The sequence below is a fragment of the Sinohyriopsis cumingii genome, chromosome 13 (assembly GCF_028554795.1).
Source record: "Sinohyriopsis cumingii isolate HCF-2022 chromosome 13, ASM2855479v2, whole genome shotgun sequence".
Taxonomy (NCBI): domain Eukaryota; kingdom Metazoa; phylum Mollusca; class Bivalvia; order Unionida; family Unionidae; genus Sinohyriopsis; species Sinohyriopsis cumingii.
The window spans coordinates 80,054,614-80,075,686 of record NC_142973.1 but is presented as its reverse complement, the minus strand read 5'-3'; the positions used below and the strand labels follow the sequence as shown (position 1 = coordinate 80,075,686).

Sequence of the window (21,073 nt, the reverse complement as noted above, 5' to 3'; positions counted from 1 at the left end):
CATAAATGACATAGCAGACAAATGAAACACAAATTACATAGCAGTCAAATGAAACACAAAATTAAACAGCAGTCAAAAGAAACACACCGTTTTACAAAGCAGTCAAATAAGACACACATTACACGGCTGTTACATGAAACAAACCAACCATGCGGTAGCCAAATGAAATTTGCTAGCTGGGGATAAATGGTTGGTTATTTGCTTCAGCCAATCAGACTGAAATAATGTCATTTTAATACCATATACACTTGTGTACATGTTGAATAGAACTGCAAAATGCATAGACTAAGATCTGCTATCACATAATATGCTTGTAGATCTGGGTTTATTTAGTTTGTTAGGCATAATCAGCAGAATAAACAACATTATTCCAGTTCTGCTATAACTTTATGTGCTGGCAGATCTGATGTCTATGCTGCTTGTGGTTAGATCTGACTTATACTTGAGCATATGTGGTAAGCATACCGACATATTTGTAATTTTATAAGAGAAACAGTTTTGTATAAATGTGCTGATATATGGAAGGAAGTGAGGAATAAAGCATATAAGTACTTATTGATTGGTGATGGGACAGACCTACAAGAAAATCAATATTTCTTCTCTTGCCCACTGAGCTGGGGAATAAATTTCATCAAAATGGTAGCAAAATATTTGTGAAATTGATCTCATGTTCATAAAGTCTTGCATAGCTTCTTTCAGCAGCCATATTTAAAAAAAGAAAAGAAAACTTAGATGATTATTATGGATACTCTGGGGGATGATCTCTATGGATTTGCAGTTTTCTACACATGTAGAAGTTACAGAGATGAAGAAAACCACATACTTATTCTGGGGGCCTGGTTGTTGGTACCACCTGCACCTGGAGGTGGGGTGCCACCTGAGGGAATTGTGGGTTGGAAAGGAGAAGCTCCTGTGAAGATTAGTCCACCATTGCCAATGCTCATCAGATTGTTTGTGGAAGAGAGGAAGGTACCCTGATCACATTTCACTGTTGTGCAACATTCCCCAGATTTCTTTGTTTCATAGCAACCAGTAGGCAAGTTGTTGTACTGAGGACATCTGTGTAAAAAATAAAATTGCAACTCATCTGTGAGCATGTTTGACTTTATACAAAAAAGGTAACTGAATGTCAAAATCCATTTTAATTACATTTTAAAATTTTCCCCAAGTTAGAGTTCAACATTAAATTAGACTGTTCATGTCAAAATGTTTTATCAAGTGTCAGTCTCAAGTTGTGTGATCATGTAATCTATACAGAATACAATGCTGGGACATACTGGCAAAAATGTATGTATATTGTTGAGATTTTTGCCAAATGTACAATATGTAGGCATCTGCTCTTGTGTGTTAACACCCTGTAATTAAATGTTAATGAATCTTTACCTAAATGTTAATACATCTCTTCTTATGACTTAACCTGTCTAACATATATATACCTTCATGCCAACAGGTTTCATTTCAATTTATCATGTTACAACATCTGTACCTTCATGCTGATGGATTTCTATTTAGAATGTCAACACATCTGTACCTTCATGCTAACAGATTTCTATTTATCATGTCAACACATCTGTACCTTCATGCTGATGGATTTCTATTCAGAATGTCATCACATCTGTACCTTCATGCTGAATCATTGGATTTCTATTTATCATGTCAACACATTTGTACCTTCATGCTAACAGATTTCTACTTAGAATGTCAACCCATAGTCTTTAATACGGACATATCTGAAGATATTTACAAATCATTACCTACACATTCCCAAATTTGTCTCATGTTTGAGTCACGTGTGAACACATGCATATTGAAGCATTCAAACATTTCTACTTACGTGTTAACACATCTGTAGTATCCATAAGCAGCATTCTCACAGGTGCATACCGTGTCACAGCCAACTTTCCAAGTCTGGCCCTGGGAGAAAATGTTCCCTTGGTAAATACACTTATCTGTAATGAGACAAGAAACACCACCATTACATTGCTGCTGGGCAATAAAATGGACATGCAGGTGGACCACCACTGTTACTCAAAGTACATCCTTCATAAGTAAAATTACAAACTCTTTCTTTAACCACATTCTAACAGAAATAAATGAAATTTTACAACCTTTACCTCTTTCTAATTACACGTTTCCCACATTATGTAAACTATCAAATGCATTTTGTTTACTTTTATTTACTTGCTTTGGGATGATATAACCTCCAAAGTGTTGTTGTGCCCTAAAATACCTCACTTTCTCTCTCACCAAATGTTTAGAAAAATATTCTAAATGATAAAAAATACTCTCACTGCGACATCTAAGTACAGGGTGTAGGTATGTATTTAAAGAAAATATTCTAAATGATCCAAAATACTCTCACTGCGACATCTAAGTACTGGGTGTAGGTATGTATTTAAAGAAAATAATCTATTCTTATTCTCAGGCGATTTGTAAATAAATTTACAACTTAGTGAACAGCTTACCAGTAGGGCCTGGGGTGGGGGCTGTCTCATCTGAAAGATAAATTTATAAATTTATTTAACTTCAATTTATGTTGACTGAACAAATTATAATATTTATTATTACTATGAGTGAAACTGTGTCTGTGATACATATCATGATACATAGATTGTGATATATTGTACCATTGGGTTTGTGATGCATATAATGATACATAGGTTGTGATATATTGTACCATTGGGTTTGTGATGCATATCATGATACATAGGTTGTGATATATTGTACCATTGGTTTTGTGATATATTGTACCATTGGTTTTGTGATACATATCACAATTTCATTTTCAAACTGGTCACATTATATAACAGTTAATACAATGCTATCATTTTCAAACTGGCCACATTATTTTTCTGTCTAAATACAATATATACAACTTATCATGGCGCATAAGGTAAGCTTGTGATGTTATTAGTGTTTAATTGAATTTCTTGCTATTCCCTTTATACAGATTTACTGAAACAATCAGCATGAGCCATCCCTAAATATGGTTTTGTATCTGTGCTCATTTAATATGAAATTTATGAAATTCTCTCAATAATTTCAACATTTGTCCAGATTTGTGAAAAACTGAACTCTATCAAGTCATTGCATCTGATGCTTTAAACTAACCACACAAGTTGCAGTATTTGCGGCAGTTATCCCTGGCCCATGGTATATACTTCTGGCACATGCCATCCTCATACCGACTACAGTCTGCTAGATTGTCCACACAGGGAGGAGGGGCAGTAGGGGTCTCACCTATGTTACAGAAAATGAAATATCATAAAATCTAAAAACAGATTAAGTGTGTGTTAGATAGTCCATCAAGTTGGTACAAGGAAGGAACACAAATGTGTACATAAATACAATTAACTCATACAATGTCATGATATTCTCAAGTAAAGTATTAATGTAATAATGGCTATCTTGGACAGAGAATATCCACTCTCAATTAGTAGACTTAACAATGATTGCATTTTAAAAAATCTGCAAATACACGACTTTCCCTACATAATTTGATGGTCTTCATGTCATTGGAATATTGGAGTCAGTTACTTATGAATTTTGTCACAAAATACATGCACATTTTCTTTAGCATTCACATTTTTGTTTAGTTTTATTTGTCAGTCTGATACAATGATCATGTGATGTTCCATCTGTCAGTCTGACACACCAATCATGTGCTGTTCTATCTGTCAGTCTGACACACCAATCATGTGCTGTTCTATCTGTCAGTCTCACACACCAATCATGTGCTGTTCTATCTGTCAGTCTCACACACCAATCATGTGCTGTTCCGTTTGTTAATGCTGACCAATTGCTGTTGGCATCATGAGTATCACAGAACTAATGAAAAAGATATGCTCACCAACACCCTTTCCACTGATAGAGCCCATTCCAGTGAAACTTCCCTGCTGAGTGTTAAACTCACAGGCTGGCTTTGAACAACAGTCACCAGGCTTCTTCTCCATGTGGCAGTAACTGGGGATAGTTGTGTACTGGGGGCACCTGCAAGGGGGAAAAAAGAACAACTAAAATATTGCATCATTCAGCAGCAGGTAAACAAATATGTCATATTCTTGGAACATTTAATGATGAAACTTAAAATCAAATCCCCAAAACTTGAAACAAATTTAAAATTCAGATCAAAGCCCAAAGTTTTAACATTTTATAAAATCCAGATCAAATCCCAAAGTTTTACTATTTTGTATCTTCAATCAGGCCAAAACTGAATTTAGTTTTGGGTTCCAGTCTTTTGTTTGATATATTTAAACTGTATGTGTACCTCAAATAGAAGCTTAAGGTTTTGAGATCAAAATTAGGTTGCTGTTTCTCAATTCTCTATATGTATAAGGCTTGGAGATCTAGAACTTATGATTAAAAAGTAACTGAAAAATCCAGATATTCTGAAACACACAGAAGTGAGCAGACAATGTCTTTCAAACAGCAAAACATTAAGCTGACAAACCTTTTCTTGAACAAAACAAAACAAAACTAACAATCGCAGTAAGGCAAAATTGCAAACCATGAAATATAAGTCACAGTAACCTACTTTCACAGATGGCTCAAGTATCCTCATGAGACATTTGTCTCAACATCGATAGCATCAACGAAAATGGCCTAGAGACATAGTAGATAAATGGATAGGCATTCAGATTTAAATCAATCCATACTACTCTGCAATCAGGCCAAAAATTCCACATTAATGATTTTTTTTAAAAATGTTAGATTCTTTGATTACTTAAATGAAAAGTTCTTTATTATTCCTGCAACTAGGCTAAAATTACATGTCATGAGGTTGGAATACATCCATATTAGTCAGCTACCTAAAATTACATGTCATGAGGTTGGAATACATCCATATTAGTCAGCTACCTAAAATTACATGTCATGAGGTTGGAATACATCCATATTAGTCAGCTACCTAAAATTATATGTCATGAGGTTGGAATACATCCATATTAGTCAGCTACCTAAAATTACATGTCATGAGGTTGGAATACATCCATATTAGTCAGCTACCTAAAATTACATGTCATGAGGTTGGAATACATCCATATTAGTCAGCTACCTAAAATTACATGTCATGAGGTTGGAATACATCCATATTAGTCAGCTACCTAAAATTACATGTCATGAGGTTGGAATACATCCATATTAGTCAGCCACCTAAAATTACATGTCATGAGGTTGGAATGACCCTATTGGTCAGTCACCTAAAATTACATGGCATGAGGTTAGAATGACCCAATTAGTCACCTAAAATTACATATCATGAGGTTGGAATGCCTTTGATTAGTCTGTCACTGACATAAGATAAGAGTTCTTTATTTCAGACTACAAAGTCCATACCTCTAAATTAAAATATAGATATAAAGTAAAATCATTGTAAACATAAAAGAACATATATATCATACATACAAGTACACAGATATACCTACAACAATTAACTGTGCCATGCATTGTTAAGAATGAAATTAAATGGCACATTTAAAGAGTAATTTGTTCCATCTACTAATAATATGAGAATTTAAATGAATGTCATAGCCCTTTACATCATAGAGCATAGTGACAAAGTGCAGCACGCTATAGATAGAACACCTGTTTATAGTCGACATCATACGCATAGGTCTGCCTGTGAACTGTTAAGCAATGTAGTGTATGTTACGTTTAACAGCAGTTTTAACCATTTTACATTTTTGGTACACATCTTTAAATATGTGGAAAAATGTAAGAGTAAAGTCCGATTGTTATAGCTGTGTAATTATTTTTCGTGGAAGAATTTTTTATGTGCTTTAAAATCAAGAGAGAACTCATTCACCATCATGTCAGTGAGACTGCATGACCAACCGTAGCTGCCATTTCCCATACTCGAAATTTACATGTTTTTCGTCTGCGTCTACATCACTAAGTCATCTGAATTTGATAATCAATAAAAACTAACTGCTTCCTACATCAATATCAGAGCCTTTACCTAAGTTATTGAATCTTTCATAGTTGTTATTCTAATCTTCAAAACTTCGTACGTACTGAATGAAATCCGCGACCACCATTTTGGAGAGTGGAGATTGCGACCCAGTTACTTTAAATAGCAGATATTGACCCGTGCATACATAGCGACCACGTGATCTGACGCAATTGTCGTTCGCAGAAATGAATGTAGTATCTAATAGGGGGGTTTTCCCTGAAGGTGGTGCTTCGAAAACCAGCTCAAAATGGCTGATGTTTACAGCAGGTGTTTACAGCAGGCTTCAAAAGGCGCTTCTATGTGAATGGAGTAAAGGCGTCAAAAGGCGCTTCCATGCGAATGGAGTAAAGGCGTCCAAAGATGCTTGTATGAGGTAAAGGCATAGTTCCAAAGAGATTTCTATATACAGTTCTTACTATTAGATATTCTTGTCACCACTGAGAAAACATACTTTCTCATTACTTCATTAAAACTGAATACATTATAATTTACAAACATGCTGTACCTAGAGTGGCACTTGTATAATCCTGAGTTGGAATCTGTACAGGAACAAGTGAAGTCACAGCCATCATTCCAAGTCTGGTCTTGATAGTAGTTATTTCCCTTGTACACACACACATCTGTAAAATGAAAAGGTTAGAAAATGAAAAGCATAATTGGATAGAATCAGATTTAAAAAAACATTCATGAGAGAATGCTAGGGACTTAGGGATTAAATAAGTCACTTAATGCTCTGGGTCTCGAGACCACTCCCAAAATGAAATGGTCACTTTATTTCTGCAATTTCAAACAGAGAACCCCATTTCCCTTTGAATTTGTTTGTATCCAATGATAGCATTTTTGTTGATGCTTTAGCACTCTCTGTTTGAAGTGGCAAAATTGGAATAAAATCAATAAAAAATTATTTTTTAATTGGAAATGTTCCTTTTCATCCACTGTAATTACAGAAAAAGAAATGTTTTTCCCAGTTAACAGGCATCTGCTGTTGTTGTTGTTTTTATAGGGTTTAATGCCATTTTTCAGCACAAGACAGGCTATACATGGTAGCTGGTATAACTGGTGGAGGAAAAACCCAGGACAACCCCTGGAAGAACCCCCAACCCATAAGAAGGTACTGGCAAGCTTTCTCATGTACCCACATTGCCCAAGCCCAAGACTCAAACCCACACAGGCAGAGGTGAGATGGCTGTCATCCATAACAGTAATTAGTGCTTTAGACCACTTGGCGACTCAGGAACCCCCTTAAAGGTATCTGCAAGTTTGCATTAGAAACATTAATTCAGAGTCAGGAGGTGGTGTTTTTTAAATGTTTAAAACATAAACTGCAGCAAAGACTTACTGATGCCATCTGGTGTCCTTCCAGGCCCTGAGCTCTGGAAGCTCTGCAGTTGCTGGTTGAAGTTACAGACTGGTTGCTGGCAGCATTCGTTGGGGTTATGTACCAGGGTACATCCAGATGGTAGGTTGTAATAAACTGGGCATCTGTAATTTTAACAATACAGAATGTGTAGTAAGTGACTATGTCAATACACAATGCAAAGCAAGTGGTTATGTCACATGACTGTGAGCAACTTTTAAATAAATGAATGAATGAAATGACTGGTTGCTGTATCAGATTTTATGGCTAATTTACAGCCAAATGTAGCCATGGTAACTGGATGTAGTGTTGTAGTATGCTAATGACATGTATACAAATACCTGGAGTTCTATTTCATTATCGTATGCAGAGTTAGAGACTTGGCAGAAGACATGCAAGCGTAAAGAATGACTTGGCTGAAACACAAGATTTAAGTCCAAACCAATGCTGACCAATGTGTAGATCAACCCAAAGTCAGCAGGTCTGAGGCAAATCCACAATAAACAAACAGATAAATCATTCTTATATAAGTAACCCTGATTATTTGGCCACTTTGTAGAAAGGTGTATAAAATGACATACCTGTTATAGCATCTGTAGCGGCCACTTTTTCCATCCTCGCAAACACAGGAGTAGTCACAACCATCGTCCCACTTCTCTCCATGTTGGTAACTCTTTCCCTTGTAGAAGCATTTCCCGTCTGAATACACAGGGTGAAAGTGAAGTCATGAATACACGCATTGGTAATGTGGCATTTATAGGTGAACACTTATTACCTCTTGTATCATCTTACAGTATGTTACTCGACTCGTGCATCAATGTGTGTGTGTGTGTGTGTGTGTGTGAGAGAGAGACAGAGAGAGAGAGAGAGACTCATAAATTAGACCTTTCAAACCTAAGATTGTCACTTTATGCCATGTACTACAAAACACGACCCAATCACTAGGACGGGTCAATTTATTTACAAAACTAACCCATGTTATCCCAATTCTTTAAATTATGATGTGTACTCCTAGGACTTGGCTAATTATTCGGTTTGACAAATATCTGTGCAACAACGGCTTCCTATAATCAACAAATAATCACTCAAACCCAAAAAGCTACACATATGTGTGTGTGTGTGTGTGTGTGTGTGTGTGTGTGTGTGTAGCGCAATCACTATACAGTATATTATATTGTCATGGAAAGTTGTATACATGTTGTTCTGTTCTCTTCAGGGTTTGTGAGATGTGTGCAGGGTTTATGAGACATATGACAGAAGGAGTACTTACAGAATCCTACAGATGATGTTTGGGGGCCTGAAAAAAAACATAAATTGCTAAACCTTCAAAACAGATGATGACTAAAATGTAATTTCCATAAACAAATAAGGTAGACACAGAGTTTCGACAATTGATCCTTGTTGTTTTGTACTCACAAGTCATTAGACTTTTCTAACATGTCAGTCAACCTTGCTTAACCATTTACTTACTATCTGAATCATCGTGTTGTTTTGGTGATGTTGGTGTTGTTGTTTTAAATTGGTCAGAAGCAATCGGTTATGGATTATGAAGTACACATGCAATCAACTGCTGTACATGCATCGCGTTAAATATAGTACCATGTCCTCCTTTTTTCTCAGACAAAGTATATGAAGATTTCACTGAAATGAAGAAATAATCTGGATCGCCAAATATTAACCATCCATTCTAAACCTTCTCTTTACAGCTTGTTATTGGTTATCCCTATTTATGAATCCAATCTCTTTTTCCGTATATCAGATGTTTTACGTTTATATCAGATGTTTTATGTTTATATATATTTTTTGTAGATTTTACAAGTTATAGTAACATATGCAAAATTCATCCTCATGCCAAAGATTGATGTGAAGGAAACCTAAGAACCCAAACAAAAAAACACACTCGATTGAGAGATATCACCCCCACGCACATACAGGGATCAGTTATCGTATCCGGAACCTGGAAATTGCAAAACAAGTACATAATGTTTCGCTATCCAGGTCACTACAAAAGGTGTGCACAGCATCTGGACCTGTCCAGCTATCCACCAGAAGTTTGATTAGTTTAATTTATTCTATCCAACAAACTTACCACAAAACCCGCAGAACCTTCTGCAGTTGTCCTCAGCCCACCGTTTGTAGTCTGCCTGCAAACATACGTCCATGCTGAAGGAGGCGCAGTTATCCAATTTGTCTTCACATGGGGGAGGGGCCGTTGTGTATAATGCTGCAGAGTAAAGGTTTAAAGAATGAGTGAATAATCACAAATAGGCTGGCATAACGAACTATGACATCAACACTTTGCACTTTATTCGATGGAAAGTTATTCAAATAGCAACAAATACACCTTAATATAACTGACTTTATTCTTATTGGACAGTTGGATATATATGATTTGGTAAAGCACTCAATAACTGACTTTATTCTTATTGGACAGTTGGATATATATGATTTGGTAAAGCACTCAATAAGAAAGTAGATCAGGTTCATAAATGTCATAAAATGTAAGATGGTTCAAGATAAGCTATACTGGAAAGAATTATGTTTGGTTCTAATTCTTACAATCTGTCTAAGAAGCAGATAGATGTATTGTGATATTAGTGTATGCAGGTGACACAGGGCTATTTGATGATCACCTGTGTAAGATCAATGTGGTTCAGACAGAGAAGTAGAAGCTTAGCAGAGATGCTTAGAATGATGATGTGCAAGAAGAGCACTGTCGATAATATACCACAAGGTTATCAACAAGCCCCCACCCCACCCCAAAGGAAAAAAAAGAAAAAATAATTATTATTAAAAACAACAATATGAATATAAATCAAAAGAAGATGGAATATGCATGATGCATATGATATGCAAGTGAGATTTGCACAAGGTTTGTGATATGTTAGTGAGACTTATATAACGCTTGTGATATTAGTGAGATTTGCACGAGGCTTGTGATGTTAGTGAGATCTGCATGAAGTTTGTGATATGTTAGTGAGACATAATGCTTGTCATGTTAGTGTGATTTGCACGAGGCTTGTGATGTTAGTGAGATTTGCATGAGGTTTGTGATATGTTAGTGAGACTTACACAACGCTTGTGATGTTAGTAAGATTTGCACAAGGCTTGTGATATGTTAGTGAGACTTACATAACGCTTGTGATGCTATTGAGATTTGCATGAGGCTTGTGATATGTTAGTGAGACTTACATAACACTTGTGATGTTAGTGAGATTTGCATGAGGCTTGTGATATGTTAGTGAGACTTACATAATGCTTGTGATGTTAGTGAGATTTGCATGAGGCTTGTGATATGTTAGTGAGACTTACATAACACTTGTGATGTTAGTGAGATTTGCATGAGGCTTGTGATATGTTAGTGAGACTTACATAACACTTGTGATGTTAGTGAGATTTGCATGAGGCTTGTGATATGTTAGTGAGACTTACATAACACTTGTGATGTTAGTGAGATTTGCATGAGGCTTGTGATGTTAGTGAGATTTGCATGAGGCTTGTGATATGTTAGTGAGATTTGCATGAGGCTTGTGATATGTTAGTGAGATTTGCATGAGGCTTGTGATATGTTAGTGAGACTTACATAACACTTGTGATGTTAGTGAGATTTGCATGAGGCTTGTGATATGTTCATGAGATATGCAGGATGCTTCTGATATTAGAAAGATTTGCATGACGGATATGTGTTAGTGAGATTTGCATGACGCATATGTGTTAGTGAGATTTGCATGACGCATATGTGTTAGTGAGATTTGCATGACGCATATGTGTTAGTGAGATTTGCATGATGCATATGTGTTAGTGAGATTTGCATGACGCATATGTGTTAGTGAGATTTGCATGACGCATATGTGTTAGTGAGATTTGCATGACGGATCTGCTTACGTTGGCAAAACCCGCAGTAACTTGCACAGTTATCTTTGGCCCATGGGGCATAGGTTCCACTACAAACGGACATTTCGTAGTTCCTGCAGTTAACGATTCTGTCACTGCATGGGTCTGGGGCTGGCGTTCCTCCTCCTACATACATTAAGAAAATATGAAAAGAACACCGGTCAGAGTGAAAGGTTTGTTCTGTCAAGGGTTACATATAATATGCCATCTTTAATTCCAAGTTGTTCAGTCGAATAATTTCTAGAGCAAATTTGTTGGTATTTGAAATCACCGCCATTTAATTGGAGGAAGAAAAAAGCAACATGATGTTCAAATTAAGTTTAGAATTTGTAGGGGAAATGGCTGTGGGTGATATATATTTGGGATATGATTCAGATATGATATTCGCTTGTGCATGATTAAACATCACTGAAGTTTTCTGCATTTCACTTAAAAGGTTAATTGCCTTTACCTGTATCTGCAAAGTACTTTCATTGAACAACAGCTCTAAGTTTAAATCAGCGACACTAATTTTACAAGTAGCTGTTGAATGACAATGTAATGTGCTAGGATTCAAAACTGTATACAATTTAAACTTGTCTTCCTTTACATATACTAAAAATAAATAGATACTCGAATGAAATATTTCTTCCTTTCCCTGCTTTGGATAAGCTGGTGTTTTAACTCCCAAGAAGAAACAACAAAAAATCGTAAGTTTTACCTTGTTGATTGGTGCGTGGAGGTGCTGTTGATCGTACTGAAATGGAAAATTATATTAAGATCTTTGATGTTGAAAATATAGTTGTGGCTGACACATTTTGAATGCGAGTCAAATAAAGTCTTTGGTTACTGTAGGAATAATCATGCTTAAGATTAACCAAAAGACCTAAATCTAATGTGTTCTCTGTCTGTGAAAATTGGCATAAGTCAATCTACTGCAAGAAAATATATCTATTACCTAAATGCAATCTAGGTGGTTGCTCTGGTAAAAGGTTGAGATCCCTACATAAATCACTTTTTATAATGTATAATGTTATGGGATCACAAACATATACTAACATCTGCAGAACAATCTTACTTTTATTGAGAATGAAGCTCTGCTAATTATATATATATATATATATATATATATATATATATATATATATATATATATATATATATATATATATATATATATTCTAAATATTCATAATCATATGTTGCTGGTACAAATAATGATTTTAGTATTATTTTTATGTGGACAATAATATGATTTAATAAACTCTGCTTGCAGTTTTGACTGTTCTGCAAGGAAATATATGTCGATGTTATTTCTCTCTGCGTGGATTTATTCCAAGTCCTACTGGAACATCAACCTAAACGTTGGTTGCCGTTCAGGATTAGTCTATTCTTAAATCTGAATTCACTAATTTCAAACAAAGTATTTCTCATTTTACATTATAAATCGGAGAGAGAAAAAGATGATAATGCTTACCCATGCATGCCCTCTGAATGAGCTGACCAACGATACTCTGCAGCTGGTCGTAGTTGCTGACTGTGAAGGAATTCTGGCTGGCGGGCTGGTCGGCGATATTATGAAGTTCATTCGTGTCCACTCCTCCGCCGACGCCGATTGAGATCATTCCAATGTTGTCAACGCGTGCGTTGTCAGCCTCCGTCTGCGTGGCCGTCGGGTTGGCAGAACGGCCGTCCGTAATCACTACGGCAATACGTGGAACGTTGCTTCTTGCGCCGCTGTTCTGAGAGAAGAGCTGACTACGCATGTATTTGATAGCATCTGCGGTGTTGGTGCCACCACCCATGTATTGCATCTTATCTATTCCTGCCATGACGTCCTGGCGACTAGAATACATATCCAGCGGGAATTCTAATGATGGGTAGTTGCTGAACTGCATCAGACCCACGTGAACTTTGTTAGGACCGACATCCAAATTGTTTACAATTTGTTTCAGAAAGCTCTCCATCTTCAAGAAGTTGGTTTGTCCAATGCTGCCAGAGGAATCCACAAGGAAGACAAGATCAGCTTGCTGCATACAGGCTGTGGAGATTTAGTACGTTAAATTAAGATTAAAGTACGTAAAACTTTAAAGGCTTTTTAAGAATCAGCAAATTAAAATGTGGATAGGAAATTTTGAGATAAGCGAAATTGATGCATGTGTGTGTGTGTTTGTTGTCTGATTCATATTATCCTACGCGCACACGATTCTCAATCTGGCTTACCATTATCTCTCAATGTGCTGAAATTTTACACACACACACACACACACACACACACACACACACATACATACATACATACATACATATATATATATATATATATATATATATATATATATATATATATATATATATATATATATATATATATATATATATATAATAAATGAATAGGTGTTAATTTGTTTCTAAAGCATCTGACACTTACTGTTTGGTGTTCCCATGCTTTGCATCCCGCTTGTTAAACCCATGGCACCTTAAAATGACACAAAAGAGATATATATATATATATATATATATATATATATATATATATATATATATATATATATATATATATATATATATATATATATATATATATTGGACATTTTATTCCTTTGGAATATTAGAATTAATTGAAATAAAGCTAACGAAAAGTAAATAATGTAAGAATATCCTTATGGCAAATGTTAATTTAAACTTCCGCATCATTTCAGATTATTTACTCATCACCGAAGCCAAAGATTTTATAAGGATGTATTAATTAAACCATTCATCTAAATTACGAAGGCATAGACTCTTGTTATTGGTAAATACATGGGATGATGTTGATGATAAAACTATTGATAAGAATTTTACATTCTGCCTACTGGTTCATTAAGAGAATTTCATATTTAGTTCATCAAACGAATGTGCTTAAACGAGAAGCATCATGGTAATGTTTTATAAATCTGAATTCCAAACAGAGGTGATATGAAAAATCGTTTATTCGCGATGATTTCAGCTTACCGTTCGCTAGTCTTAGTGCCAGAGGCTGAGCGAGGCTTCCGAGAGAGTCGTAACTTTCAGCCTGCATGTAGTAACGAGAGTCGGGATCGTTTGCCACGCCCATCATTTCACCCTGGTTGAAACCGCTGCCGACGCCGACACTATAAAAAGTAATTCCGCTGCGTCTAGCATCATTAGCCGCACTGACGGTAGCAGCATTGGCGCCAGAGTCACTGCCGCTCACGAGAACTGCTACATTGGGTGCATCAGAGCGATCTCCATGTTGGCTCAGGAATGAGGAGCTGGTGACGAACTTAATGGCATCCGCTGCATGTGACAGCCCGGGTCTATACTGGATATTATCTATAGCACCAAAGAGTTCCATTTGAGTGTTGTAGCCGTCCAGGAAGAATTGGTTGTAGACTCCTGAACTGTACGTGACAACACCAACTCGTGTACAGACTGGACTTATTTGGTACTGTCTAATCATGTCCTTTACAAAATCTTTTTGGTGCATAAAGTTTTCAACCCCTAATGTGTTTGAAGAGTCCAGGATGAACATCAGATCTTGCTTAACACACTGGCCTGAAACGAAACGACACCTGTTGCGCATGATGTTTTCATTTTAACAATATCACACAGCAACCTTTTCTATACAGAAGGGCTCAGTGAGACTGACTGTCCATGAATATGAATTTGGGTTGTGCAAATTAGAATTAAGACTGTTTCGTAGACGTGCAATTTTAAAATTGTCTGCAAAAGATGTTTCCATACGAAGTGTAACTAGTCTTATTTGCTTTTCTTGCCATCGACTCGACAGATCTTGAAGACGGTGTAATTCAGTGTCAGTACTCTAAACTATTTAAATTCTGTACCATGCTGAATATAAATTTTATTATCATATCTCGTTTGTTGTATACGGAATATACCAGTAACCTTAACGTTTACCATCTCGATGCTGAAAGTCTAGCTAATAAACGTATGATTGATCCATGAAACTTTTCCAGAACAATATGTGTTATATCACTGTCGTATAACAGTGCTATATTTAACAGTTTGTTATTTGTTATAAAAGTGAATATCCATCAGTCTCTATGATTTTTGTTCTCTTTAAACAATTTTTAAAAAATGTTTACGGGAAGAACTATAACGATTTATTTACATTATATATCACGGCAAACCGAGAATCAAAACCACATCTTTATCTTTATTAGCACTGAAAAGGTTTAATATTTAATGGTGCTGTTATATTTTCAGAGACTATGAAATGACCGTACCGTTGTAATAAAGAAACAGGATGAAGTTTGATAAGTTTATTTACATTTCTATCGAGACTTCAATTAATATTTGCAAATATTTACTTACCTGACACTGAGGACATCAGTTGCCTTTTACCTGAAAGTGGAAGTGTTTATACCTTTGTTAGTATATTATGTAAGAAATTCCATGTCAGATTGAACAATGAACAATTATGCCCAGATATGAAAAGAAGAAGAATGGCGTAAAATATATTTTAGTTCTGGATAATTCTGAAAGTACATCTAGTGATTTCGATCATCACAGATGAGTAATGTATGTAGACACGTGTAATACATGAAACTGAATAGGCTGTAGTACATGTATGTGTATTTGCCCTGCATTCGAGTCAAAGATTATATAGCAATAGTTTTATACTTTTAGAGGCATATACAAAATCATTGCAATAGATCTGATCTTTCGTTTTTACTGTAATTGAATTATACACACCGAATTAATTTCATTAGTTCATGTAGAAAGAGATAGTAACCACATCAAGATTTTGTCCAAGCGTACATTACTTCAAAGGCACTAGTGAGAAGTTATACAGATTTTCTAAGACTAGTTCACTGACAGATTTTCTAAGACTAGTTCACTGACAGATTTTCCAAGACTAGTTCACGGACAGATTTTCAAAGAATAGTTCAGTGATACAGCACATTCAAAAGACACTAAAACGTTGCTAACATCTTCATTTGAATTATTCACTTTACAAATTGCACCTTATATTTGTCATTAACTAGATTGCAAATTCGATAGGAGAGATATAGAGTTTGAACAGAAATCTGAAGATGATAACCAAAGAAGTCGTTATATTTTGGACTAAACCATTGCTTTGCATTCTAAGTTAACATATCAATGTTATGAGAAATGGCGTAATGTGTTATTCAAGGTCAGTGTGAACATTATCTTTGGGGTATGTCAATTTGCTGGGGTCTGATTGACCTCTGACGACTGGGCATCTTATCTCGACAATTACCGACCTGAGGTTGATTTCATGTCTTAGATAAAGGTTTCGTAAATGTTAGTGGCTTGTGCAGTGCCTTCTAGGTGTATACTGGGTCACCTGAGGTCAACAGCTCTAAGCACGCGTCGTGCTGACGTAAACACCCCCACCCCCCCATATATATATATATATATATATATATATATATATATATATATATATATATATATATATATATATATATATAGTGCGATATAGAACTCACACGCACTAAATATTCATCTGTAAGAATTTTCCATATCGCAAAAAAACGACAAAGCAATGATTTGGTAATAACAATGCACACCAATCAATTAATTTGGTGTACAATAATCGACAGATGATAGGTTAAATTAAATCGTGTCAATGTTTAAAAAATACGTTCTAAAAACTTCTTCTAAATTGAATGGAATCCGATCAGTAACTTGTGAATAAAACTTAAAGATATTCTCCCATCTCAACTAAATGAACAAGATATTATAAAATCAGACTTTACTTAATAAGTTTTCAAATTAAAAAATGAATGGATACGACTTAGCAGGTTTGTTTTGTTCTTTACTGATTTTTGCCTTACCTGAAAATTTCTCTTCGTCGTGAAGATCATAGCAAAAATCAAACTGCAAACGGGTTAAAAGCTCACTCATTAAACAACGAAACCTGATTCAACGAACCCCAGCATTAAGGATTCCTTGACATAACGAACACCCGCATTGGACACCAGATATTATTTGTGCATGAAGAGAATAATTTGTTGCCTTCGCCTATTTACGTCATCACAAGTAGATCGCGTTTTATAACATGTCATCTATAGGTTTGCATTATTGTTCACTTCTAGACACGACGAGAAACAAAGTCATGAAAGTATTTACATTAAAAATGAAAGGGATAGAAAGAAATAATAATAATAACTTCGATGTCAGATGAGAATGAAGATGATCAAACTAACACAGAACACTTTTGAGTTTTTCCCTTAAGCCAGGTACTGAATGTATTTCATTTGCAGTATACAATATTTCTCTTTGAGGTCATATTCGCTACCATTCCATCTGTGATTTCACTCAGATTTCGATAGAATGGTCAGTGTCTGGCTGAGTTGAAATGGCTAGCGAGTTTTGTGTTGATCTTGTTTTTGATACAGCTCACATATAATCACATTTCCGTTTATAAGTTATGGCTCTATTTTTTTCTCTCTCTCTTAATGTGATGCACGAATAAATAAATGCGTTACATTATTTAGTCTCATACTCTACTGATAACAGACTTAGAACATCATTCAAGCCATAAGTAAAACAAAAAACAAAAAATATAGTGTATCCTTCACGATCGATAGAAGAGTAAAGATGAATCCCTCTTTGGAAGTATGAAAGTGTGACAGTGCATGTACCTGTTCTGGCCCTTGCCGAGTGCGCTAGAAGCGCGGCAAGGACCGCCAGAATGATCACCGGAGAGCGTATCATTCCGTGGTGTTCGAAAGTCGAAATGAAGTCAGCGACTTCTCTTCGCCTAATATACTGGGCCATAGGTGTGTTGCGTCGGAAGTCACGTGGTTTTAGTCACTGCAGACTTGATAAGAAAAAAAGGCGATCTTGCAAGAATGACTATCTCCGGATTATTTGACGTGTCAATCCTTCAGTGCCCTTATCGTTTAAACTTTCTATGTCTAATATTTAATACTTAATAAACAGGGATGTCATGTTTACAAATAAATGCCATTAGTTTTCATCTTTTTTCTTACCATCAGTTTGTTGTGGTTTTTTTTTTAAATTTGTTCATTTAGTAACTTTTTATTTATTAGAAATTCTTTGGAGTTCTCTTGAAACTATTTTGGCAAATGCTACACTATTGTGCTGTCCGAACACATGCTTCATTAATTAAAACAAATATAAATAAACTATACTGTACTGACAGACGATAAATAATGTCAGACACTAAACATATTCGAGTATAATACATGACAATTCGAAGAAAAGACAAAATGTTGAAATTTTCGTCTTCATTAAGTAAATTATATACTTTATTCTAGCATAAATGGGTATTATACAGAATAAAGATTCTGGGCAAAACATTTGGAGCAGTGCGCAGATTGATAATGTATGGAGAATAAATAAGCTTTTTGATTTTTAAAGAACGAAGCTGGAGTAAAAAGAAATTGCCTAATTTTTTTACTTGTCTTTCCACCACGTCAAGATTTGCATATCTTGACGGAGAGATTCCGGTAGATAGGTGTAACAAATACAAAAGATTAATAATGGATTTATTCTTCCAAGCAATTTTAAAAATCATCGTTCTTCTGCAGTATTACTTAATGTATAAGAGAAAAGGACACAGAAAGAATTGGACAAGGTAAATGTAAATCTTTCAAATTATTTTGTAAATTGTCAGTGTCATATAAATTACATCATTGTTTATATAGCGAGATAAAAATAACTTCTTAGCATCAGTGTACAATACTTGTATGCAAAAACAAATTTGTAGGACCACAGAAACCACCAAACAGTCTTCATAGTTCCCGGACAGGTATATGAAAAAATGCTTTCGATATAACCATAAGCAATTTGTTCTGAAAGTGCGTCAATGTACTGATACAATGCATAAAATGGTACATACAAAAAAAAAAGAAAACACAAAAAAACAACAACAAAAAAACAACCAATATAGGTTTTCTATGGTCAGATTATGAAAATGAATAGCAATTTTAAATAAGGACACATTTTAGAGTTAATGTATAAAAAGTTATTTTTCTTTGAAATGCCCATTATCATTATATAATTTATATATGGGAAGGACTCTAATACATACAAAAAATGTAACACTGGACTATAAATTAGGAATGAGTGATAACAAAGGAATGATTATTCTGTATCGATAAATCTATAGAGAAGTAGGTTCAATCATAATTGTGGATGTTTGGAAAATTCACCTTTAAAATACTTTTATTGGTATTAATATAGCCAATAGAACATAAAGAGATATCAGTTATACCAAATACAGAAATAGATTAAATTTTAAAGAAATACCGGATTTATCCCGCAAAAAGAAATATAAAAAAGAAACAATCAAAAATAAGAATACTTGTTCACAAAGTTAAGAAAGGAGAAGTAGCAAGTAGCTTGTTACAGTGGTATACATTACATAAACCATGTTCCTGTGTTTTCCTCAGCTCACTAAATTTCGCTCCAAGACTTGTCGATAATGTACACCCTTTTGACTATTTTATTTTATATCTGTTTTAAGCGTATTAGACTTATGTGTGCACGATATCGCATTAAATAAATAAATTCTGATAAAAATGTATAATGGGTGAATTAATTTCGAAATGTGTTAGTATGTATTTAAATTGCATTATAGGATATATGTTACTGTAAGGTAAGTTGAACAGTATTTAAGTCTGTAACACCTTTTCGATTGTCATTATTGGAAAATGGACAAGTTTGAATCTTACTTTTAACTTTTATTTAAAATGCACATTAATTCCGAGTCCCTAGGAGGACATGAGACAACATAGTTCTCAAATTAACGTTTTGTTCCCTCAAACAATGATTCGTTCCCTTAAGTTAATGTTTTAAGTTTGCTCGGGTAAGTCTTTGTTTTCTCAAAATAATAAACTGTTCTATCAAGTTAGCCTGTCGTTTTTCTCAAGTAAATATATTCTGTTTTAATTAACATTACGTTCTCTCAGATGAATATTTTGCCCATAAATCCACGAAACTGGTTCTCTTATGTGCGTATTGCATTCCCTCAAATTAACATTTTGTTCCCTCATATTAACAATTATTTTCATTAATTTCGTATTTTATTCCATCAAGTCAAGGTTTCCTACCTCCAATTCAATAATTGTTACCAGCAGTATATCCGTGAGCTTGATTAATTCATCAAATGGCGAAGGTTGATGTCATAAATGAAATTACTACTTTCTTCTTCAACTCTCCCCCTTAAACCTAATGACATAAGAAAGACACATTGCAGCTTAATGCATGTCGTAGGAGGCGACATATGGAGGTAACCCGTGATGATGTGCTAATAGAGAAGGTCTTGGACATTTTTATAGCGTAAGTTTTATATAGAACATTTCAACATTTGGTTCTAAGGATTTTACCATTGGTTTCCTTTATCTTCGTTTTGTATGACTTTTGTTTTTTTTTATATAAGATTTCTACTTTGAATTATTTTGCATTACATTTTGGGAGGTTTTCTATGTCTACTTTTGAATTGATTTGTATGACCTTTCTGAAGTTTTTATAACATTCCTACTTTGAATTGTTTGGTATGACTTTGGAAGTTGTTATAACGTCTCTACTTTTTTTGTATGACTTTTGGGGAGTTTTTATAACATTTTTACTTTGAATGTTTTGTATGACTTTTTGGAAGTTGTCATAGCATTTCTACCTTGGATTGTATTGTATGGCTTTTTGCGAGTTGTTATAACATTCCTAGCTTGAATTTCTTTGTATGAATTTTTGGAAGATTTTCCATTTCTACTTTGAACTGTATTGTGTGACCTTTGGGGTGTTTATATAACATATCTACCTTGAATTATTCTGCATCAGTGATTTGGAGTCTTTTAAAACATTTCTTCTTATGAATTACTTTATATTATTTCGGCGAGTATTCCTGCTTTGAATTATTTTGTTTGACGTTT

At 34.8% G+C, this 21,073-nt stretch overlaps 1 protein-coding gene across 2 annotated transcripts in view; it reads right to left on the bottom strand.

Moving 5' to 3' along the window:
* Positions 1-17,945, bottom strand: part of LOC149785887 (uncharacterized) — an 87,578-nt gene extending 69,633 nt beyond the window's left edge. For both annotated transcript variants that reach the window (XM_089979877.1, XM_089979878.1), the window contains exons 1-17: positions 17,819-17,945; positions 15,519-15,548; positions 14,175-14,738; positions 13,612-13,659; positions 12,658-13,221; positions 11,902-11,937; positions 11,193-11,327; positions 9,397-9,531; positions 8,578-8,604; positions 7,889-8,006; positions 7,290-7,432; positions 6,456-6,570; positions 3,851-3,990; positions 3,112-3,240; positions 2,466-2,495; positions 1,835-1,949; positions 824-1,059 (exon numbers count right to left, since the gene is read on the bottom strand). In XM_089979877.1, the coding sequence (XP_089836003.1) occupies positions 824-1,059; positions 1,835-1,949; positions 2,466-2,495; positions 3,112-3,240; positions 3,851-3,990; positions 6,456-6,570; positions 7,290-7,432; positions 7,889-8,006; positions 8,578-8,604; positions 9,397-9,531; positions 11,193-11,327; positions 11,902-11,937; positions 12,658-13,221; positions 13,612-13,659; positions 14,175-14,738; positions 15,519-15,548; positions 17,819-17,891 (2,638 nt within the window). In that variant the 5' untranslated portion in view covers positions 17,892-17,945. The remainder of the gene's footprint in view (positions 1-823; positions 1,060-1,834; positions 1,950-2,465; positions 2,496-3,111; positions 3,241-3,850; positions 3,991-6,455; positions 6,571-7,289; positions 7,433-7,888; positions 8,007-8,577; positions 8,605-9,396; positions 9,532-11,192; positions 11,328-11,901; positions 11,938-12,657; positions 13,222-13,611; positions 13,660-14,174; positions 14,739-15,518; positions 15,549-17,818) is intronic.
* Between the last annotated feature and the right edge of the window lie 3,128 nt (positions 17,946-21,073).